The sequence below is a fragment of the Coregonus lavaretus genome (genome assembly GCF_964263955.1).
Source record: "Coregonus lavaretus genome assembly, chromosome: 3".
NCBI classification, from domain to species: domain Eukaryota; kingdom Metazoa; phylum Chordata; class Actinopteri; order Salmoniformes; family Salmonidae; genus Coregonus; species Coregonus lavaretus.
This window is the reverse complement of record NC_139990.1, coordinates 60509107-60534065: the sequence shown is the minus strand read 5'-3', so window position 1 is coordinate 60534065 and position 24959 is coordinate 60509107. Positions and strand designations below refer to the sequence as shown.

The window sequence follows — 24959 nt, the reverse complement described above, 5'->3', positions numbered from 1 at the left end:
TTTGGCCCACTCCTCCATACAGACCTTCTCCAGATCCTTCAGGTTTCGGGGCTGTCGCTGGGCAATACAGACTTTCAGCTCCCTCCAAAGATTTTCTATTGGGTTCAGGTCTGGAGACTGGCTAGGCCACTCCAGGACCTTGAGATGCTTCTTACGGAGCCACTCCTTAGTTGCCCTGGCTGTGTGTTTCGGGTCGTTGTCATGCTGGAAGACCCAGCCACGACCCATCTTCAATGCTCTTACTGAGGGAAGGAGATTGTTGGCCATTACCGCGATACATGGCCCCATCCATCTTCCCCTCAATACGGTGCAGTCGTCCTGTCCCCTTTGCAGAAAAGCATCCCCAAAGAATGATGTTTCCACCTCCATGCTTCACGGTTGGGATGGTGTTCTTGGGGTTGTACTCATCCTTCTTCTTCCTCCAAACACGGCGAGTGGAGTTTAGACCAAAAAGCTCTATTTTTGTCTCATCAGACCACATGACCTTCTCCCATTTCTCCTCTGGATCATCCAGATGGTCATTGGCTAACTTCAGACGGGCCTGGACATGCGCTGGCTTGAGCAGGGGGACCTTGCGTGCGCTGCAGGATTTTAATCCATGATGGCGTAGTGTGTTACTAATGGTTTTCTTTGAGACTGTGGTCCCAGCTCTCTTCAGGTCATTGAGGTCACCTTCCTCATGATCATTGATGCCCCACGAGGTGAGATCTTGCATGGAGCCCCAGACCGAGGTTGATTGACCGTCATCTTGAACTTCTTCCATTTTCTAATAATTGCGCCAACAGTTGTTGTCTTCTCACCAAGCTGCTTGCCTATTGTCCTGTAGCCCATCCCAGCCTTGTGCAGGTCTACAATTTTATCCCTGATGTCCTTACACAGCTCTCTGGTCTTGGCCATTGTGGAGAGGTTGGAGTCTGTTTGATTGAGTGTGTGGACAGGTGTCTTTTATACAGGTAAGGAGTTCAAACAGGTGCAGTTAATACAGGTAATGAGTGGAGAACAGGAGGGCTTGTTAAAGAAAAACTAACAGGTCTGTGAGAGCCGGAATTCTTACTGGTTGGTAGGTGATCAAATACTTATGTCATGCAATAAAATGCAAATTAATTACTTAAAAATCATACAATGTGATTTTCTGGATTGTTGTTTTAGATTCCGTCTCTCACAGTTGAAGTGTACCTATGATAAAAATTACAGACCTCTACATGCTTTGTAAGTAGGAAAACCTGCACAATCGGCAGTGTATCAAATACTTGTTCTCCCCACTGTATATAGCAAGTACTTGCATGCTTTTCATGATCAGTAAACATCAATGGATTATGTAATACGTGAGGGTAGCATTGGTAGCTCTCAATGTTGGCCACCATTAATTGGATATTTGAGTGATAAAATAAAATACCTGATAAGTACGAGTGGTTTAATATAATTTCCCCATCCTTTGTGGGCTCTGCCTGTCAAGCAGCAGAAGGGCGCATTTGCTGATGTACTGTTAGCTGATAATGTTTACTTTGAAAGCTACCAGTAGAAACTTCGTACAGTTGGCTAAATATATAGTGGTAAGTAGACCGAATGTACTTTTTTCCTCCAACCAATGTAAGCCTACCTAGCAAAGTTAGCCAACATTCCCTTTTCAACTTAGTTTTTAAGTATTTAATCGCGATTGCTGCTGAAAGTTAGGCACAAATATCATACCCGCCCAAAAATGCTAACCTCCACTGTTATTGTAATGGTTATATGATATTATATTTGTGCGTCTAACTTTTCACTCATCATTATTCACAATTCATTCAGGACTATCTGTAATCATGGTAGCATCCACATTAATTTAGAAGTGTTTAGAAACATACTTTACAATAAAAGTGACTTGAGAATAACAATACATGATCTACCATTAGGTAGCTTAGTGATTAAGAGCGTTGTGCCAGTAACCTAAAGGTCGCTGGTTCTAATCCCCGAGCCGACTAGGTGAAAAATATGTCGATGTGCCCTTGAGCAAGGCACTTAACCCTAATTGCTCCTGTAAGTCGCTCTGGATAAGAGCGTCTGCTAAATGACTAAAATGTAACTGAATCTGAAACACAACCAAAACAAACAGCAAAAGCGTCCAACAAGTTTGTAAAGAGACAAGCTTGATGTAGTCATTGTGTGCTAGGAATATGGGACCAAATACTTTTGACTACTTTAATACACATAAGTGAATTTGTCCCAATACTTTTGATCGCCTAAACGGTTCACCCAATATGGATTAAAATACTCTCAAACGTAAGCAGATAGTCCACACTTTAACCTCAGTCTTGGTATCACTTCAAATCCGAAGTGCTGGAGTACAGAGCCAAAACAACAACAAATGTGTCACTGTCCCAATACTTTTGGAGCTCACTGTATATGGCTAGTTAAGAAGCTAATTTTCAGTGGATAAACTAGATGGCTATATCCAAATATTGTTTCATTTGCTTGTCATCTATTATAGTGGTGATGACAGTAGCGTGCATGACTACTTTACCAGGACAAGGACTTGCCAATGTCAAGCTCTTTCCAAAAGCCTACTCTCTGATGAAGCAAGCTAAATGACATGTTGTTTGCTTATCTAGCTAGCTAGCTACATGCCAAATAGATAGGCTACCCTCACACACCTGAAATTACATTTTCAATTGATGTTTACTGATCATGGAAAGCATGCAGTTACTTGCTGTATAACTCTGATGCTAGAACTAGCTAAATGTGGAATGATTGGAAATGTGACGTTCTGACTATGCTCTTCAAGAGGTGATATTAAAACCAAATAGTTAGCTATACAACATTTATTTAACAATCCCTTGAAAACGGAAAGTAGTTGTCAATGGTTTTAGCAGAGCTGGGGGTCTCCTTGCCCCCCAGCAGTCAAATCAAACACTCAGCACCGTATTGCCGTTTTATTTAACAACCTATTGTTTCTGTTGCTGCGCAGCATGATAAAAAAAGAAATTGCAGTACATATTGCGCACTGATGTCTGAGGGGAAAAAACTGTGTTCGTTGTTTGCAGTAACTTCTTTGTTGTTGTAATATCTCAAACAGACGGGGCAGTTTCACCATTAAGGAGTCCAGCTATAAGAGTCAATTTGTAACAATTAATAAACGTTTTGAACATGCTGTCATTTCTCAACCCTCACATCAGCTGTGTTACACGCACACTGCTTGGCCCAAAACACTGGTGTGTGTGTGTGTGTGTGTAAGGGTGTGTGGGTGTTTTGTGCTGCTTGGCCCGGTTGCAGCTGACCGCAAGGCTTCAAGACAACGGCAAAAAACAGCAGCAACTAGCCATATAAGACCATACTACTGCCGTCCTATCTTTTCTAATACCTCCTTCTCTCGCTCTCCCAGTCTCTCTCTCTCTGATGTGAACTGTGCAGTACTAAATCTGTTAAAGAACACATTCCTGGTACGGCTTTTTCTGACCTGCCGCTGGAAGAGAGACTGGCTTATATTACACACAGACACACAGGGCCCAGGTTGAGTGTGTGTTTTTGTGGGATTCTTACCTTGGCGAAGAACACTGAGAGATGAGTCTCACTGCCAAGGATCCATATAGGGAACTTCGGAGACTTCAGGAACGCACCTACCTGAAACACACATACAAACCACAACTGGAGCAAAGCAGTTCTGATTCGGACTCCAGACTGACTTTACTGTCTGAACCCAGACCAGGTTCGTTTTACAGACTCTAAAGTATTTCTGATGCCAGTTCAACTGACAGGAGGAATGATCAGGGAATACAATCTGATGTCGTAATAAAATATGTACAGTAATAGAGAAGAGAAGGCTATGTGATATTGTTGCTAATACAATGGCTGTTCAATGGGCAGGTTTATAGCATGAACATACCAATGTACCCAGGTCTAACTCAGCTACCCAGACTTACTCAGCTATTCTACTACTCTACTGTCGTCCCGGCTCCTTACACATTTACATTTTAGTCATTTAGCAGACGCTCTTATCCAGAGCGACTTACAGTTGGTGAGTGCACTTTTTTTTTTTTTTTTTTTTTCCATACTGGTCCCCCGTGGGAATCGAACCCACAACCCTGGGTTCCATGCTCTACCAACTGAGCTACACCCTAGTCTCCAAAGGGTGAAAATCTGTCTTTTTTCTTTTCTGTAAAATGTTATTCTCGCCCTCGAATCTCCCAGTATGTGTGAGTGTGGGGTGTGTGTAGGGTTGGGGTTAGGACTATTGCCTCCAAACACATTTTCACATGGGAGCTTGCAGAGTGGTTTGTGTTTTCCACCACTATCCAAATCATAAATGTCCTACTACACAGTCAGTCACATACAAGTGTCAGTATGTGTGAGAGAGGGAGCGTGTATGAGAATGTGATTATTTGTGGTGCTGATTCTATCACAGCATGTTTGAATCTCTCTCCGCAATCATTCGAGACTAGTGAACAAGAACACAAACTCACCACCATGGTTTGGACATAACAAGCCTGAAGGAATGTCAGTCTGTGTGTGTGTGTTCGTACCTTGCAGTAGCGTAGTGACTCCATGAGAGTGAGGAAGCCCACTGATGCCTGGTTGTGGATACCATGGAGCTCTGAGGAAAAGAGAGAGGCCCAGCTTAGACCCAAAAAACTTTAAGTGAAACAACTTCTTTGGACAGTCTCTGTGTGCATGTTCCCCCAGTGAAAGTGTGGCTGATCACTGCCATCTAGTGTTCAGCTGTGGGATGACAGTCACCAGGAGACTGGACAACTTCTCCGTAACACCATTAGTAAACTGAGCAATAAATAGTTGCTTCTTCATAATGCACATTGAAGAAAAGTTTCAAATTAAATCACGCTGCCAGATAATGAGGTTTATTGCACAACACTTTGCACTAAGAAAATGTCATCCGCTGTGTGTGTTCGATTCCCACAGGGGACCAGTACGAAAAAAGTATGAAAATGTATGCACTCAATACTGTAAGTCGCTCTGGATAAGAGCATCTGCTAAATGACTAAAATTTAAAAATAATTGTGTCAGTGTGTGTGGAGTACTTACTCATGCCAGAGCACTCCCTGTCTCCGTCCCACACATTAGAGACAGCATGGCCCGTCACTAACAGGTTAACAAGACTCTGACTTCAGAGAGAAAGAAAGGTAGTGGCTTAACCTTTTTGGAACATCCCTTAGCTCAAGTTGTCAAAAGAAATGTAGCTGATAAAGATTAAATAAAGTGAGGGATCAGGGGACGTACCTGCCGTGGCCATAGACTGGATCTATGAGAGGCTCTGTAGTATCTTCAATCTCATTCCTTATGTTCTCTATCCCCTGTAGACACAAAGAGAAAGTGGTTACATGCACACACACAGAGTAATACACACCCACACACAAACACACGCAGAGCCTTACCTTGGTGAGGATGACAGAGTAGAGGAAGAGCAGGACTCCACAGCGCCCTTTCCAGGTTTCGTAGAGAGACACAACTTCCTCTCTAAGCTCTGATAATGACTTCACAATACGCTTCCTGTAGAGGTTAGAGGTCAGGGGCTAGAGGTGAGCGAGAGCACCTCTAACGAAATCACACTAATTTAGAGGTCAGAGACAGGAGGGGGGTTCAGGTTACTGTAGGTATAATAATCATACAACTACTGAACAGTTACTAAAACTTTATTGTATAGCAGTCATTTAAAGTCACACTGCTATGACTGTGCAGTAGTTCATGCTGACAGTGTTGTATGATGTCATTACGCAATGTGCCAGATGGCAATCTAATGCTCCTCTGGCAGAGAATCAAAGACTGTGTGTGTGTCTCATTAAGGAATCAGTGAGGAGTGTGTGTGCCGAGTCAGCAGGTTGTAAATCATTATCGAGAAACTCCAGTCACACACACAGGCTTAGCCAATCCCAGACAGATGGAGACACACACACACACTAGTGTTCCTGATTTTCCTGCAATGCAGTGCTCCTTTCATCTCCATGGAAGTCATGGCCAATAGAGAGACGAGCCACAGTCAGTAGAGTTACTTACTGGAGGATGCTGTGAAACCGCTCAAAGCCAAGATCCTCAGCAGCCAAAGCAGCTACACACAGGAGACACACACAGAGATGCAAACACACACACGTTTTAGCATCACACTCCGAGCAGTTAAGTGAAACAACTTAGGTAACGCTGACAGAACACAATGTCATTATTTTAGATAATGTGACAGTGACTGCAATACTACTCACTATCTAGTCTACCCACTATCATATGCAATGATTAATACCATCTCACTACAGCAATGCAGTTATTCATATTAGATGGGTATTAGTGGATTGATGAGTAGTGGGACTCACTAGGTTGCTGGTCTTGCATGTTCTGGCTGGTCTCTGGACCCCCTGTGAGGGGTGTGTGAGTGGTAGTGTGGGGGCCCTGTCCCTTGGCCCAGGTCACTAGGCAGTAGGAGGTAGTGGAGGAGGTAGAGCAGGCCTGTTCCAGGATCTCAGCCAGAGTAGAACACAGGGCCGCTTTCTGCTCCTCCTCTACAAGGAACACATACAATGAGAATCAGATTCATTGATTGCCAAGGTGCTGTCTGAAGATCTAGCCTAGGTTTCCATAGAAATATAAACCCAGTTATGATACGTCTCCAGTTACAACTTTCTCTGTTAAACAGGGTCAGGGCAGGGTTTCCCCAAACTCGGTCCTCGGGATCCAAAGGGGTGCATGTTTTGTTTTTTTCCCTTGCACTACACAGCCGATTCAAATAATTAACTAATCAACAAGCTTTAATCATTTGTATCAGCAGTGTAGTATTGTCGTGGAAATTCTAATCAAGTGAGACAGACTGTCATTTCTTCAAACAATCATCTTTATTTGTTATAGATTCATTATTGCAATAATGGAGCTGGTCAACGACCACCCGTAGGTGATTAGTTGAGAGCCCAACAGGAAATGCTGACGTCTTATATAGTGGACCTAAAAATGCTTAATCATGGCTGGTTCCACCCCTCCCTGGCAGATCAGGGCATCATACGCTACCTTGTGTTCATACAAACAAGTGATAACGTTACTCCTTTCTGTTCAAGCCAGCCTCTGTTCTCCTCATATCTCCACACAGCTGTGCCCTTGAACAGATATGAGAAGAACACTGAGGCTTTTTTTCTGATGCCGTGTGACCAAGTTGAACAGAAGCAGAGTGGAAAAACACCAGCTTCTTCTTACAAGACCTTCAAACAGACAGTTGGAAATGTACAGGTTTAAGGCTTATACAGCGCATGAAAATAACAGTTTGTAATTTTGCCACGACAAGTGTACGGGCAAAAACCAAAACGTGCTTCCCTTGGGGTCCCGAGGACCGAGTTTGGGAAATGCTGGGTTAGGGTTTGAGGTCAGGGTTACCTGTGATGTGTCTCCAGTTAGAACTCTCTCTGTTAAACAAGATGTTCTTCAGAAGGAAGGCCTGCAGGAAACACACAATCAGGAAATATTCTACAAGCATCTCTACACCAGTAGGATCAAAAAAGCAATAATAAATATAAACAGTATAATAAACAGTAGTAGAGAAGGCTTCTCAGCTGAGTGCCTGTCAGCTGACTTCCAGAAAGTGCTATCTAAGAAGATGTGTGCCTGTCGTGATATCATCACCCTGGTAACAGACACCAACACCCTCTACCTGGACCACCTAACTCATGTTTTTGTGTAAGGTTATGCACTGTCTGGTCTGGTGACTGGTCCATACCTGTACAGGAGCAATGACAGCGCATGGTCCTCCTTCAAACTGCTCCAGTGCTGTGTGTTCTGTCTCACTGAAGACCAACCCTGTAACATAGGAATCACATCAGTCACTTATTTTGCCCCACCACTACCTGGTTCAACACTGACAATGTCTGGATTGTGTTCAGGTTAGAGGGGGTTACAGAGGGGTGCACCAGAATGGAGCGAAGCAGAGGTGAGGCCGCTTACCTTGGGTCCATCTCCGAAAGATTGAAGCGGACATCCCGTTGCTGCCTGGTCTTTCCCAAACTATATCCACAACCTCTTTATTTAACTCCCCCATCTCTCCTTACCTTACACTGGTCCTACAGCCCTGGCTAACGGTTAGCTGGCTAGCTAACTACAATCAAATACAGAGCCGTCACTGCGCACACAGCCACGGTCCCGTTCGGATTTTCCAGGAACTGGTGCTTCGCTTCCCTCGGCAGACGGGGCCGGTGGCATCCGCCACAACGAAGCTCCGTGACAGGGCAGTCTCCCCGGTCTGACCAGCGGACAGGCGGGAGATATGAGCATCAACGTTAGTTAGTTAACCTAGCTAATGTTAGGTGGGCCCACTACTCCAGCAAAGCAGCGTGCGTAAACTAGCTACCTAACGTTAGCTGCCTAGCTAATTGGTCAGCTGTCCAGATTGATAACAATAAATTAGCGAGCCAGGCTGTTAGCGAACTGCTCAATTCCCCTTGCTCCAAGTCGTACCGTCCTTGCTAGCCTGCTAACGTTAACTCGTTAGTACCAGTTTGCAACGTTAGCTAGCTAAATGCATCACGTTTTGATGTTCCAAAGAGAGGCGGTGGCAGTTTAAATTCAGGTCTAACTTTCGTTTAGTCCATTTTTAGGAGGCAAAAGCCTGTAATGGACATCCGAAGTAGTAAAAATATATGCTTATTGTCGGTATCAAATACTAGCTAGCCGTCTGTCATTCTATTTACAACAGCTGTTTGGGAATGTGTATTGAGTGACGTAAACGCTCGTAGCTGTGGATTGGGCCAAATCCAGAATGTTCTTGAGGCACGGGCTCCAGCTTGGCAGCCCATTGGTGAGTTCAGAATGTCATTTATCCACGTCATATCTTTCCCGCCTATTTTCCCGTCTACATTACCTCAGTGACGTTTGGTTCACCACTTTATCAATAGAATTTTAGCAAATACTCAACAAATTAAGGTTGTATATAATAACTGAGACACAAGAAAACGCAACATCAAATCGATTGACTTTTGCATTCTCAAACAGCGACTGTTCTTACTGTCATTCATTGGGACTGGAACTGTTTGTCCACTATCATACTCCGTAGCTGCTGGGTTAGCAGTACTGGGCATGTGCACTCACACCCTACGCGTGGACTAATTTGTCCCCATATTTTTTTACAGTGATTCTAACATAGATTATAAAACTTGATTGCAAATCGTTCTTGTTGTAATGGGAGGGCAAACCAAGGGCAAAAAGAAGAACAAAGCCAAGAGGAAAGATCCGCGCTCTAATGGAGGTATGTGACGTATCTAACGCGTTAGCTAGATCGCTATATAGGACAACTAGTGTTGTTGTCTATGTGTGATATCTGTGATATCATGTGTGATAGCTACAGTGCCTTCAGAAAGTATCCATACCGTTTGACTTATTCCATATTTTGTTGTTTTACAGCCGGAATTCAAAATTGATTAAATATGTTTTTCCTCTCCCATCTACACACAATACCAAATCAAATGTATTCATAAAGCCCTTTTTACATCAGCAGTACTTATACAGAAACCCAGCCTAAAACCCCAAACAGCAAACAATGCAGATGTAGAAGCACGGTGGCTAGGAAAAACTCCCTAGAAAGGCAGGAACCTAGGAAGAAACCTAGAGAGGAACCCGGCTCTGAGGGGTGGACAGTTCTCTTCTGGCGGTGCTGGGTGGAGATTATAAGAGTACATAGCCAGTAAGGCCAGATTGTTCTTCAAGATGTTCATAGAAGACCAGCAGGGTCAAATAATAATCACAGTGGTTGTAGAGGGTGCAACAGGTCAGTAACTCATGAATAAATGTCAGTTGGATTTTCATAGCCGAGCATTCAGAGGTCGAGACAGCAGGTCCGGGTCAAGGTACAGTAGCACGTCCGGTGAACAGGTCAGGGTTACATAGCCACAGGCAGAACAGTTGAAACTGGAGCAGCAGCAAGACCTGGTGGACTGGGGACAACCAGGAGTCATCAGGCCAGGTAGTCCTGAGGCATGATCCTAGGGCTGAGGTCTTCCGGGAGGGGAGGAAGAGAGAGATAATTAGAGGGAGCATACTTAAATTCACACAGGACACCAGATAAGACAGGATAATTACATCAGATATAGCAGACTGACCCTAGCCCCCGGCCCATAGACTATTGCAGCATAGATACTGGAGGCTGAGACGGGGGACGGGGGACGGGGGACGGGGGGGGGGGGGACGGGGTCGAGGGACACTGGCCCCTTCAGACGATACCCCCGAACAGAGCCAACCAGGCAGGATATAACCCCACCCACTTTGCCAAAGCACAGCCCCCAAACCACTAGAGGGATCATCAACAGACCACCAACTTACTACCCAGAGATACCCCATAATGACAAAGTGAAAACATGTTTTAAAATAAAATAATGAAATACAGAAATATCTAATTTACATAAGTATTCACACACTGAGTCACCTTTGGTATCGATTACAGCTGTAAGTCTTTCTGGGTAAGTCTCAAAGCGCTTTCCACACCTGGATTGTGCAACATTTGCCCATTATTCTTTAAAAAAAATATTCAAGTTCTGTCAAATTGGTTATTGATCTTTGCTAGACAACCATTTGCAGGTCTTGCCATAGATTTTCAAGTAGATTTAAGTCAAAACTGTAACTCGGCCACTTAGGGACATTCACTGTCTTCTTGGTAAGCAACCCCAGTGTAGATTTGGCATTGTGTTTTGTGGTTATTGTCCTGCTGAAAGATGATTTCATCTCCCAGTGTCTGGTGGAAAGCAGTCTGAACCAGGTTTTTCTCTAGGACTTTGCCTGTGCTTTGCTCCATTTGGTTTATTTTTTATCCTGAAAAACTCCCCAGTCCTTAACGATTACAAGCATACCCATAACATGGTGCAGCCACCACTATGCTTGAAAATATGAAGAGTGGTACTCAGTAATGTGTTTTATTGGATTTTCCCCAAACATAACACTTTCTTTGCCACATTTTTTGCAGTATTACTTTAGTGCCTTGTTGCAAACAGAATGCATGTTTTGGAATATTTGTATTCTGTAAAGGCTTTCTTCTTTTCACTCTGTCAATTAGGTTAGTATTGTGGATTGTTTGTGGGACTATGTAGCCAAGTTTTATCTATGATCGTATGCTATCCATGTTTTTTGTATGTTCTGTTTATCTGTGAATTAACCAATGCTATTAGGCCACACCCGGCCATGATTACAGACACCTGCGTATGTCCTTTGACACTATATAAACTAGTGACCCGCAGTGTTTGTCATTATACCCTGATGAAGACAGCTTGTCTGTCGAAATGTTGGTTATTAGGATATTAAATTATTGCATCTGAGCTCCTAGAGTGTGCGGCTTTCCTTTTCTTTTTAAAGTGTTTTACTCTGTTAGCCAGCACCTCGCCTAAATAGGTGTGCGTTTCTTTCGCCTCTATAGTATTGTGGAGTAACTACAATGTTGTTGATCCATCCTCAGTTTTCTATCACAGCCATTAATCTCAGTAAAACCGTTTTAAAGCCACCATTGGCCTCAATGTGAAATCGCTGTGCGGTTTCCTTCCTCTACAGCAACTGAGTTAGGAAGGACACCTGTATATGTGTAGTGACTGGGTGTATTGATACACCATCCAAAGTGTAATGAATAACTTCACAATGCTTAAAGGGATATTCTATGTCTGCTTTTTTTTTTACCCTTCTACCAATAGGTGCCCTTCTTTGCGAGGCATTGGAAAACCTCCCTGGTCTTTGTGGTTGAATCTGTGTTTGATATTCACTGCTCGACTAAATGACCTTACAGATAATTGTATGTGTGGGGCACAGAGATGAGGTAGTCATTCAAAAATCATGTTAAACATTATTATTGCACACAGTGAGTCCATGCAACTTATTATGTGACTTGTTAAGGACATTTTTACTCCTGAACTTTAGGCTCGTCATAACAAAGGGGTTGAATATTTATTGACTCAAGACTTTTCAGCTTTTCATTTAAAAATGTTAAAAACATAATTCCACTTTTACATTATGGGGGTATTGTGTGTAGGCCAGTGACAAAAAACCCCTCAATTTAATCAATTTTCTATTCAGGCTGTAACAAAATGTGGAAAAAGTCAAGGGGTGTGAATACTTTCTGAAGGCACTGTGCCTCGCTAGTCTACTCTGGAAAGAACAAGCTAGCGAGCTAACTTGCTACCTAGCTACAGTAACAGTAGCCAGACTTATATAGGCTATTGTTAACAATAGGGACTCTGTTGCAACAGGCTCTGGAGTGGCAGGTCTGTCACCTCAAGATAGAATGAAGCTGAAGATGCAGGAGAAAGCCAAGAAGAAAACTGCTGAGAAATATACTGTAGAACAACTACTGGAGAAGGTAGATCACACACAAACACACACCAGACATACTCTCTCTTTCTCCTGTTTAAGATGGAGTCAGGAGTGTGTGGACAGTTTGGAGTTTGCCACACGCTGTACACTAACATCTGTCCTGTGTTGTGTTTCAGACGGAGGAGTGTATGGACAGTTTGGAGTTTGAGATGGCGGGGAGGTTCTGTCAGCGAGCACTAGAGGTGGAGCCTGACAACCTCCTTACCTTGGACCTGCTAGGACACATCCACTCTGAACTGGGAGACACACAGAGGGCCAAGGAAATATCCTTCAGTGTGTATGGTGTTTGCATGCATCTCTGTGTGCATGTGTGTGTGGTGCAAACGCACATGAGTGTGTGTGTTCCTTAACCCCAGCTCTAAGTGTTTCTGCGTGCGGTGCAGTTGAGTCCTGATGAGGGTCATAGTAAATACATGTCTCTAGGGCAGATACACACAGGCCAGGAGGCTGTGCAATACTACACCAAAGGAATACAGATACTACTGTGTATGCTGGAGAAACACGCACAAGCCACAGTGAGTACACACACACACACACACACACACACACACACACACACACTAATTATGGATTTTGTTGACTGCATGTCTAACACAACACTAGGAGGAGCTGTTGCTTCAGTCTGAACACATACACCTACTGACTATCACAAACTGACTGTGTCACAAACTGACTGTCATAAACTGGCAGCCAGAGATGCTGAATTCTTCTACCTCAACCATCCCCCTGTCACCCCAGGCAGGAGCAGAGGCAGCAGCCTCCCCTCTCCACGACTCGGGGTCAGAGATCCCGACAGCCAGAGACGTGTGTGTGGCCTACTGTTCTGTGGCAGAGATCTACTTCACTGACCTCTGGTAACACAAAAATCAAATCAAATATATACATTTCTGTTTCCTGAATGGCCTGTTGTGTATTGAATTCATATATTTGTGTGTGTGTGTAGTATGGAGGAGAGGGCAGGAGATCAGTGTCGACAGGCCATAGAGAGAGCGCTGACCTATCACCCTGACAACCCAGAGGCTCTACAGCTGATGGCCAGCTACCTGTTCAGTACAGAGAAGAACCAGGTCAGTACACACACTGTATGACTATAAATCAGAGGCAGTGAATGTCTCACGCTAAGTTATCACCTTGTTAAAGAGTTAATTCATGTGAGAAAATTGAATCATATGCTATTAATCTGCTGAGCTAGGCACACACACACACACACACACACACGTTAATCAGCTTATGACAGATATTAATGCAGAATTAGTTATGAAGCGGATACATTTGGGCACAGGGATCACATCTGACAAAGAGAGAAGGAGGAAAGATGGGGAGAGGGAGCAAAAGAAAGAGATAAGGGGAGAGAGAGAAATGGTCTATAACTGAACAATCAGAGCATTTGCCATTTCCATACAATTGTACCATAATCTGCTAGTCCTAGCACTGCAATGAGACAAGCCTCCAATTCTTCAGAAAGCCTTAATCTTTAGGGAGCAACAATAACAGCTAGCTAGGGATTTACTCCTCAATGACTCTAACATTTCAAAGAGGGGACGAGTTTTGGAATACTGCAGCTCTTCTCAAGGTTACTTTTATAAATATCTCCTCCAGCCAGCAGATGGCACTGTGGCTCTAACCAAATGGTGTTGATTTGACAGTTCAGTGGAGCAGATGTCTGATTTTGTGTGTGTAGGAGGGGAGGGAGTACCTGATGAGGAGTGTGGATGCGTGGCTACCTGCCCTGAAACAGAGTGAAGCTCCACCCAGCAAAGAGGACATAGAGGAGGAACACACACAGGTGAGAGACTAAACCCCCCCCCCCCCCCCCCCCACACACACACACACACACACAGGTGAGTCAGACAACCCAGAGAATAAAAGTCAGAGGGCCAACTTATCATTCTGTGTGTGACTTTGTGTGTCTGTGTGAGAGAGACTCTGTGAGTGCATGTGTGTCTAACTGGTGTTGTTCCCTTTCCAGAGTGACATCCCACCGTATGAATCCCGCATCACCACGGCCAAACTCCTCGTAGAGGCAGAAGAGTACGAGGTAGGTGTATGTGTGTGTAGGATGAGTTTTCTCTGTGAAAAGGCCAGTGCTCTGTATTCTTTACCCAGAGAGAGAGGTAGATGGAGGGAGGAACGGCGATGAGAGGATGGAGGGCTTTAGAAAAGATCTGGAGGGATGAGGGAGGGAGAGGGGTAGAAAGGTTTGTGTGTGTGTCTGACACATTGTTTGTCTTCATCCTCATGCATGTGTCAGCAAGCCACACACACACTACAGACTCAGTGCATCTATTGAGGAATCAGACACAATTGAGTAGGAGGAGGAGATGAGGATGATGATTGCTGTGAGCCTGGAAACATTCACCACCGATAACAACAAGATGGAAGCGGCAGATAACTGGAGAACAGGAGATGCAGGACAAGATAACTCAGAGCTAGAATATTTTAGCCTATTTTAGTCTTCTATTGTAAATTTTTTTATATAATTCTGTCTTCAGTTTCCACACAGCAGTGGTAAACCCAGAGGCAAGTCATTAACATTGCAGTTTTCAACTCTAAACAACACCATTCTAACTCATAAATTAGCTATTGACCATTACCAGTTCTGTATTGGTTGTTGAAGTGAAGGAGTATTGGAAATGAGGGATATTGACTGATTATTGATAGTAATCATGAGATTAGCTTAATTGTGTATTGATGACTGTGTAAACTGTCTTGTTGCTATTGACGACCGTGTCTACAGAACACTTGGTTCTGAGACTCTCTAATCAGACTCACTGATCACATCCATTGATTAAGGAGGCAGAGAGAGCGAGGTGTATGTGTGTGACAGGAAACACCTCGCTCTCTCTGCCTCCACACACGGCGAGCGACTCAGGCTAGGAGCAGGATGTGCTTAATGTATAATGAACAACGGAAATTATGGTTTGTGAGTTTTTTATGATTTCTCTCTCTCAGACAGCAGTAGATGTGTTGGAGGGTCTACTAGAGGAGGATGACGAGGTGGTGCAGGTGAGTCATGATGATGATGATGATGGCAGTTTTTTTTAATATTTTTTTTTAAACATCGACATACAAACGATAACATACAGACGCACACAATCATCAACATCACCCCTGCCCAGATCCACCTGCTCACACCCCCATCTCCAGCACCCGCATCACTCTCCGCCACATGGCCTCACTGCACTGATTGGTTGATTTCCAGTTTTAAGTATCGTTTTTTCAAGATGATTGACGAAAAATGTATTGTCCAACCCATTGGGTATCTCACTGCACCCTCATATGCCATGTCTTGAAATACAGTATGCAGACAGACGGATTAAAATACATTTACATTGTAATACTTCTGACAGACAACTTTCAAACTCCACCCATAACTTTTGGACTTTACCATTCCCAGAAGGCATGGTTTATTGAGTCATTGTTAGTTTTACACTTAAGACATGACTCTGCCGTTGTGAAGTAGAATTTGTGGATTTTGTCTCTTGTGTAATAAATTCTATACTTTAGTTTATACTGGATTAAGCGTACATTTTCGTTAACTGTAATTTTGTTAGTTATGTTCCAACATTCCCTCCATCTTGTGTCAACATCAGTTCTTTTTAAGTCTTGGTTCCAGTAGTTTATATTTTTTTCTAAGAGATTGTCAGTTGGATAAGCTCTCTTCAAGGTTTTGCATATCTTACCTATCATATGAATATCCTTTTCTGACTCAAATAGGATTCCCTTAAGATTGCTCTGATGTCCAAAAGATTTCGAATAAAAATGTGTTGATATGAAACTTTTAATTTGCATGTATTTGAAAATATCTACATTGGTCAGTCCAAAATTCCTTTTTAATTCTATCATGGTTTCTTTGCCTTTTAGTTTTCCATGTGGACCAATTTATCTGTGAATTCTGAAAAGCTATCCAAGGATTGTTCCATAGGGTTGTGTTTTTAGGGAGTGATACGGTCCTTGTAGAATAGGTTTCATTTTCTTCTATATTGTTATAGTATTCTTAACTATGAACTTGCTCATGTTTTTAGCTTTATCCTTTGAAAATAGACACATGAAAAGATTCTGGCACAGTTTTATTTTATTTTGGTGAAGCGAGAAGGACACACACCTGCTTCTCTCTGCTTCAGAGCCATATTAGTATTCTTTGCAAGAGGTGTGTGTGATGATCTAACTGCAGTGTGCTCATTCTTTCACACCCTCCCTCCTACACACCTCAGCTGGCAGATTGAGAGCATTCACTTGGGTTCTGAACCTTTTAAACTCATTCAGGAGACACCTGTTCTAAGCAGTCACACACACACACACACACATACATACACATACATACACACAGTTTGAACTCTATGAATATACAGTAGAGTGTTTGTTTTGTCAGCAGTAATAACCTGTATAACACAACTGGAGATGACGATGACTCAACCTAGTCTAAACCCTCTATCCACAGCTCAAACTGTATTTGTGCTAACCATTCTTTTTGATAAGTCACCCACCTCGGTAACTCATGCATTGTTAATGGTCCCAAACTGCTGCCAGTAGTCAAGGTGGTGGTACCTAACTCCCTGTACAACATTTTTGGCAAACTTAGAATTCGGACTCTTTCTAAGTCTTTATATAGACCTTGTTTAAAACGATTAAAACTCTCTAGAACCAGATGGTATCTGTGACTGTTGTCTCGTCCAAGAGGACTGATTGACACCTACCTACTGTACTGTAGACTTATCGTTAAGAGAGTGGGTGTGTGTGCGATTTGAGTGGATTCTCTGAAGTTTTTAATTTGCTGGCTCGTTAATTTGCTGAGACGAGTGGCGTGTGTGCTCGTGAAGAGTGTGTGTGTCTGTGTGTGTGCTTAGTTTAATACATCCATAAATACTAGCAAAACAGACCATATTTCATAAACACTTTCAAAGAGACTTGTTCTTTGAGGAAGCAAATACATTCTAATTGAAGTGACAAACCAGAAATAGACACACAGGTCAGTGTCTGTATTCAAAAGTTCGGAAACCGCAATGCTCAAAACTTAAGTTACGGAGTTGTAGATCAGGTCATGAGAAGGATGCTTCTAATAATTGCATAATCATTCAAAAGGCATAAAGTTATGTTTAGCCTTCAAGCCTCTTGTCTGCATGAGTGTGTGCGTGCATGCATGTAATGGGTCTACTGATAGAGGTGGAGGTCTCTGTTGTTATCTGCTGTAAAATGAAGAGTAAATGAGGGGAATGTTAATGTCCTGCTTCTGCAAGAAGTGTGGGTGGCTGATCCTTGTCCTCAGATGAGACACACACCCACCCACACATTTCTGAAGTACAAGTGTGCTATGTGTTGTAGGTGGAGGGATGGGGGTAAACTGTGTAGGGTGTATTTAATGTGGGTGTGTACAGTATTGGTATGAGGGAGAGGGAATACATCAGGTAGCTGAGAGGAGAGATGGAATGTGTGTAGCTGTGTTTTGTCCTTTAGTCTGTAAGTGGTGTGTGTGTGTGTGACAGCGCTGTCAGATTGGCGCGTGGAGACGAAAGTTTGTGAAGACAAACTGCAGGAGCACAGGCCCAGCTCGTTACCATAGTGGCAGCTCATGAAGATGCCGTGTGCATTTCAATCAGTGCCTCCGGTGCGCGTGCGTGTGTGTCTGTGTTAAGCCTGTTTGTCACAGTTCCAGGTACAGATTTCACGCGGACTAGAAATCAGACAGTTAAATGTGTTTCCCCTGTCACAGCTGAGCTCACTTAATAAAACACACCTTTCTTTCTATCCTCTCTCTCACAGGTGTGGTATCTCTCAGGCTGGGTGTGTTACCTGCAGATGGAGAGAGCGAAGGAGGAGAGAACAAGGGAGGAGAGAGAAGAGAGCGATGAGGAGAGGGAGGAGTGTGAAGCGTTGAAGGAGGCAGCCAGATCTTACCTGACCAAAGCCAAGAAGGTACACACACAAACGCATTGATGAGGCTATGTATTGATGTCAGTCTGTCTGGTCGATATTGTACTGTCAGCTTGTACAGTCAGCAATACACACGTATGATACAGAGCTTCACTGCTGGCAGTGATTCTGAAATGTTAACCCTATCTTAATTGTTTTCTTACCTCAAGAGGAGCTATGTGTCTGTCTTAGAATTGTGTTACAAGCTATACGGAGAGCCCTGTGAAGTATACAATTCATGGAGTGTTTTTGTGGGTGTGGGTGTGGATGTGTTTAACTATACTTGTGGGGACCAGAAGTCCCCACAAGAATAGTAAATGAACAAAAAGGGTTTAGGGTTAAGGTTAGAATTAGTTTTAGGGTTAGAAGCTAGGGTTAGTTTTAGGGTTAGGATTAAGGTTAGGTTTTGGGGTTACGGTTAGGGTTAGGGAAATAGGATTTAAAAATGGACTGAATTGTGTGTCCCCACAAGGTTAGTTATACAAGACTGCGTGTGTGTTAGTGATGCACAGGTCAGCTGTTTATTCACTGTCCACAATTGCTAATAACCCATCCGCAAGCGCCCAACTATGTGATAAAGTGAAAATCTGAGGCCCGCAACCAGACCCTAACCCGCTAATATAGAAAATACGCTGTACAGTCAGAGATGCTGTAACGATTTTTTGACGCCTAATTTAGATAGGCCTATGCTTCTGCTTTCCGACATTTTGTTAGGCTATTTGTTACTCATCTTGTCTATAATTAGATACATGCAGCTTCTCTTCTGTCATTTACTTGTTGTCCTAGAAGACTAAATAAACCCTTGCTCAACAGAAAATATGGATGTATACATCAATAGAATGAATGCTTCAATCCAGTTGACATCGGTAAAGTTCTTTCATCTCTACTTCTCTCGCGCAGCAATGACAAAAAAAACGAGAACGATTTTCTGTGCAAAATTTCCAAATTACATACATTTTACCCGTTTTAAGGGAGTTAAAAGCTGTGAAAATGACCCAAAATGTTTCTGTTAAGATTTCAGTTTGGCTTGGATGCATATTTTATGTGTTTGAAATACTATCAGCTTTTTCAATGCTGATAAAGATAGCACCTTTACAGACGGTCCCTAACCGCGCATTCATTCTCACAAGATGCTGAAATAAATAAATCGTATTTCTCCACTGCTCTTTCCGAGTCAAAATTTACATTTGGTGTATAATTTTACCGCAAGAACTGCTTAATTCTGCAGGAGTTAATAATAAGACTATGTGAGAGGTTATAGACCCACAGTTAGTGTCCAGATTTCAGTTACTATTCCATTTAACCCATCTGAACAGTACAGTTCCCATGCATTACTTTTCTGGGCCTCCCTTCTCTTTATTTTAAACTCTCCATTTCGTAGCTTTTCTCTTATTGAATTATACTTCGACAGTGTCCTTTTTGCCTCTGTGGACCGACATTAACTTTTTCTGCCAGTGTTCCCAAAAGCATTTTGCAATTGCCGTGTATTTGGCGCCTGCACAGTTAGGCCCCGAAGCTTAGGCTTATTCACTGATTACAAATAATGGAAGAATAACCCCAATGTAACCTATAGCTATGAATTGCACAAGATTTATACATTTATAAATCCCGCCACCCACCCACCCACCCTTAATCCACCCAATATTTAATGGGCATAAACCCGCCCACCCTGTGGATATAACCACGGGGACTGCGGGTTTAAGTCAACCCACGCATAACTAGTGTGTGTGTGTGTGTGTGTGTGTGTATGAGAGTCTTCCCTCGTAACAGACCAGTGTTTGTGAGCGTGGTGTAAATGATTAAAGTGTTCAGTCTCAGAGTTAGTCAGAAACCCTGAACATGTTAATGAGGCCTAGAACCCATTGGCTTGTTTAGATACAAGTCCACTTCTAGCATACTTCATTATGTTGTTAGCACTGTTTGTGTGAGTGTACATATTTAATTACATTTGTGCATGCGTGTGCCTGTGTATGTGTCTGTGCACATTTTGATTATGTTCGTTAGAGATATCTCCATTATTCATTTCCCCTCTGATGAATGTGCTTCGCCACATTACTTCTATAGAGACAGACCCTGTTTCTCTTCTGCTCCCTCTCATGGAAGGTTACAGGGGGGGTTGGATGATGGTTGAAGGATGGTTGGATGATGGTTGACCTTGACACCCCTCCAACCATCTATCAACTCTCCAATTCTCCTCCATCATTAACCTTAACCTTTCTTCACCCTTCCCTCAACCATACATCAACCACCCTGAGAGGAGAGAAGAGGAGCTGTAAACTCATAGCCCCTTATAAAGCCATAAATAGCTGTATGCAGTTGTAATGTTTGTCACAGGACACAGGCATGATTGACACACATACACACACACACACACACACACACACACACACACACACACGTAGTGGTAGCCGGCACTTGGCGTAAAATATATATATTTTTAATAAAACTGTCCGGGAGAAGAAAAATAATCCTTGGCAAAATATTGCTTTTTGGAAATACCAGTCAATTTGACCACTAATGCTTATCGGTCTATAGATTTATTTGCATAATTTAGTGGAATTAAATTGGCGCGTGTGTACTTTTGTTAGTCGTTATGTTTATCACATGCTCACAGCATACAGATACAGAGCCTATGAGAGGAAGATCTGTCAGACAGTGTGAGAGCTACTGCTACAGCTTCTCAAACAGCTCATTAGCTGCTGCTGGAGTGAAACGTGCTTTTATAAGACCAATCATTACGTAACAATTCTAAATCAAGATTTAAAAAGAGCTAGGCCTACTATTTATATTTCTCAACTGGTAGGCCTTATTGAAGCGCGCTTCCCATTCGCCATTCAAGTGCATGTAGGCAACGTTAGGCAGGCTTCAGCGCGTCACACATCACTTTGCAATGAGCTGGAAGCAGTATGCATTTTGAAAACATACTTAATTGTTTGAAACCTGAACAGTTTACTTCATATGAAGAGGCATGTCTTCCCTTGCTTCAAAGTAAAATCTGACTGTAGAAACATGGAGGCAATTATTCTATAAAGACTTCGATATGCAATTGAAGCCAGTAGCCTATTTCTCTCATGTTCTATTGGTTTTCAAATTAACTTTCTTTCATTGTCCAGTAGCCAAAGGCACAATCATAGTTATATTAGCAACCCATGGTAGTTGTTGCATCTTTAGATCTCCCCTCTTTCTACATTTCTAATGGATATTTTTCATCTCTGTCACATTAAACCACTTGCATGTGCGGTGTGCTTTTGACAACAGTGTCTTACCGCTAATTGAATTATGGAACGAAAATTTGCGCGTAGCCTTGTGCGGATTGCTACGCTTATAATGTGAAGAATTAATAGTTTATCAACGTTCTGATCTGTTGCATCAGCCTCATTGCTTATACATTTTTTTATGTAGCCTAGGCCTACTGGTTGTATGAATTTGGGATATATTGTCCCACAACTGTCTGTTTGGAATAGGCTATTTCTTTCTCAACAAGCTGACCAATAGAATAGGTAAACCTTTCTACTATGGGGATAGTAGATTGACATAGGCTAGTGATTTTGCTGTTCGTTACTCGTCTTGTTGGCTGAGGAAAAGTTAATGTGGCAGTTATTCTAACATCTTCAAATTGCGCATCGGAATTCGGTAAAAAGGACGCACACCGTTGCATCCTTGACTTGCATGTTCTGAATAACCGTAATCTAAATGTGAGTTATGTCATTTTGAGCACCGTGGGTGGAAGCCCTAATCAGGTTACGCACCCAATGCATATAGGTCTGGTAAATTTCTCAAATGTCCGTTAAATTAAAATGCTGCCGGTCAAATGTCCGGTGCCACATTTTCCTAATGGAAACCTGACACACACACACACACACACTATTAACACTTCACCACTCCTGGAGTTCACTCACGCTTTTCAGCCACAGCATTAACATTACATCACACACATACCCTCCAACCCATCCATACCCTAAGGGATCTCCTCTAGCTCATCAAAGAGTAAAACGCTTGACCTCCTCTTGCTCCTTCCCACACACTCATTTACACACATACACACACTCTTTTACTCCACACACATAATGCTGCCTCTCTCTGTGATGTTGTTACGATTGATTTCACCTCCTCTGCTGTTAACCATACCCCACCATCCCTCAGCCCTCTACTCCCCTACACTCCACCTCTCACATCATTCCCTACCCTGCTCTCCTCCTCTCCTGAGAGAGTGTGTGGGGGTGTGTGTTCTAGGTTGGAGTTTGAGCAGTGATCTGTCACACAGACAGGAAGGTCACTTGTGGAGCAGAGAGAGAAGGCGGGGGGCGAGAAAGATGGTGAAGAAAGATTGATAAAGAAAGTGTGGGTCAGGAGAAAAGAGAGAGGGTGAAGGATGAAGGGAGTGGAGACACAGCAGGAGAGAGTTGTGGGAAGTTTGAGAGGGGGATTGTGATTTAGAGGGAGGTGAGGAGAAAGTCCTTGATCTCTATTAGATTCACCCAAAGAAGGAAAGAGAGAAATTAAGTCTCTCTCTTTCTTTCTATCATTCATTTTGCCTCAAGGGCACATCGACTCTTGCTTTCACAATTTCTGCTGTGATTTTTAATGAGATGTGCCATTTATTGTATGTACAAATACACTTGGTCAACCTGAACCTCAAGGAAAGAGGTAGGGATCTGGATAGTGAGGGGAGAGAAAGAGGAAGGAGGGGAGAGAGGGTGAGATAATTTAAGGGTTAATTTCCCTCCTCTCTCTTCACAGGTCAAAACCCTCACCCCCTGTCACAATGACTTAGGAAAGACGCGTCATTGGGAGTGAATGTGTGTGTGCCCATTTGTGTGTGTGTGGCAGTGGCCAGATGTGCCTCAGAGACTCCAGGCTTTGAGGGAAAGCTTCTTGGATTAGACCAGAGAACCTGCTGACCCGTGATACACACACAGAGCAGCCAACCTGTGAAAGAAGGGAGGAAAACTTGGAGCACTCTAAATGAGAAATGTTTCATTGATTGTGTGGCTGTGCTGAGCTCAGCACTATTCTCTATGATGTATACCACTGTTTAGTTAACTAACGGGTATCACAATGAAAAATGATACTCCTGGCAGATGCGTTCCTTTTTCTAAATGAGCATTCCATAAAGGTCACAGCTTATGTTGAATAAGTACATTTTATTGATATGCCATGCTACTCAAGTGATCAGCTCGAAAATGAAGAACATCCACTGTCTCCAAATGAGCTCCTAGGGGGCCAAGCGTCCTCAGTCATGGTCTACTGCCTGGTGACTGTTCCTGAGGCGACACCAACGCGTGCACGTACGCACACACACAAACTATTTTGGCCGGGTTACATTGTCAGTGTGAAGGTGATCTGTTTCTGCTGCTGTTTGTACTTTGTGTGTGTGTGCACGTGCATGCGTGATACAGAATAATGCAGTTCAGCCCAGATTCCCAGACCTGCTTATCTCCCTCACTAGAGGAGAAGTGGTTTGGAGCAAAAGGAATGAATCGGTGTGTGTTGTGATTGCTGTAGTGTGTGTGATGGTGGGTTCTGTTCTGTTATCAGTCCAGTGCTTCCACTCAGGCAGAGAGAGTATTATACGCCGGGAAATCTACTGGTCCCCTCTACAATAGGCTTTTGTAATGGTCCCGCTTCACAGCGCATTTCACTGAGATAACAACAGCAATACTGTGTATGTGAGAGAGAGCAGAGAAAAATCCTTGTTCTGCTGAGCCCAATACATCAGGAAAGAGGCATTTGGTAGCAGTTTTCACATTAAGTCCTGGTGGAAACGTGCATGTATGTAACAAACTGTGTGTCTCTCTCCAGCTGTACGTGAAGTTGCACTGTGACGACGGGCCCATACTGGAGCACATGGAGCAGCTCCTGGGGGAACTGGGGGGGGAGACAGAGGGGGAGGAGGGGGAGACAGACCCTGCCCTGGACGAAGACTTTGAGCCCAACAGTGACAATGAGGAAGAGGACGCCATGGAACATTGACCACACCCCTCTCTCTCTACCAGTGATATAGTGGTAAAACAGTAGGTTGGTAAACGCTGAGAGACGTTTGCGGTGAATAAAGTAACGCTCCCTATGTTTCCAATGCATTCTTCTGCGATCGGTGCGTAAATAAAAAAGGTGCGTCAACGGCGTTTAGACTGCATACCCCTCTCTACTTTTGTAGTGCACTATTAACTCGGACATTAAATAAAGTTTATAAAGATGGAGTTTATAAAGACCTCTTACATATCTCTGTACACCTCACAAACTAGACCAGATGCAACACTTTGTTGAAAAGCAGCAGAGTTGCGAGTGCATCAGTCGATGGGCACTTGAGAGAGGATGAATGGGCCCTTGAGTTCTCTGAATCTCTCTAGATATTGTCTGAATCGTGTTCTCAGAAGTGCCTTCTGTTCAACCCTGAGTTTCTCAGAATCATATGGCCTCTCTCATATTAGTGCTGAATTGTTTTCTGTATTAGGAGTGATTGACATGTCGACTCAAGCTTTGTTTCTATTGTCCTGGAATGAACCAGATAAAAAAACTCAACAACTTGAATGCTGTTTGTTTTTTGTATTTTTCTCTCAATCTGCTTATTTTTTTTATTCATGTTGTAAAAAGGAGATGAATGTGTGCTTCCCTTCATGACCCAGGCTCACTTTAGAAAGATATTCCAATCTGCTAAAATAAAGAACTAATACAGAACAGATACTGTAGTGTTGTAGAGTTCATGAGAGGAGATGGATGAAGTTAAGTTTTAATGTCACATGCAGGGTGAAACG

General features: G+C 43.1%; 2 protein-coding genes across 2 annotated transcripts in view; one reads left to right on the top strand and one right to left on the bottom strand.

The window, feature by feature from the left end:
* The window catches only part of LOC311112049 (ubiquitin carboxyl-terminal hydrolase MINDY-3-like), a 39491-nt gene extending 30816 nt beyond the window's left edge, over positions 1 to 8675 (bottom strand). Inside the window, exons 1-10 of the mRNA XM_084155026.1 lie at positions 7900 to 8675; positions 7676 to 7755; positions 7336 to 7396; positions 6291 to 6476; positions 5983 to 6034; positions 5364 to 5478; positions 5209 to 5282; positions 5014 to 5093; positions 4497 to 4567; positions 3517 to 3597 (exon numbers count right to left, since the gene is read on the bottom strand). Of these exons, the coding sequence (XP_084011152.1) occupies positions 3517 to 3597; positions 4497 to 4567; positions 5014 to 5093; positions 5209 to 5282; positions 5364 to 5478; positions 5983 to 6034; positions 6291 to 6476; positions 7336 to 7396; positions 7676 to 7755; positions 7900 to 7993 (894 nt within the window). The 5' untranslated portion in view covers positions 7994 to 8675. The remainder of the gene's footprint in view (positions 1 to 3516; positions 3598 to 4496; positions 4568 to 5013; positions 5094 to 5208; positions 5283 to 5363; positions 5479 to 5982; positions 6035 to 6290; positions 6477 to 7335; positions 7397 to 7675; positions 7756 to 7899) is intronic.
* A 359-nt stretch (positions 8676 to 9034) lies between these two features.
* LOC311112057 (uncharacterized protein) lies at positions 9035 to 24735 on the top strand. Its single transcript, XM_084155039.1, has 11 exons — positions 9035 to 9196; positions 12171 to 12280; positions 12411 to 12567; positions 12658 to 12809; positions 13033 to 13148; positions 13238 to 13361; positions 13976 to 14080; positions 14264 to 14332; positions 15247 to 15300; positions 18055 to 18207; positions 24007 to 24735. The coding sequence occupies exons 1-11, from the start codon at positions 9130 to 9132 to the stop codon at positions 24175 to 24177; spliced, it is 1278 nt and encodes a 425-aa protein (XP_084011165.1). The 5' UTR covers positions 9035 to 9129; the 3' UTR covers positions 24178 to 24735.
* The last annotated feature ends 224 nt before the right edge of the window (positions 24736 to 24959 follow it).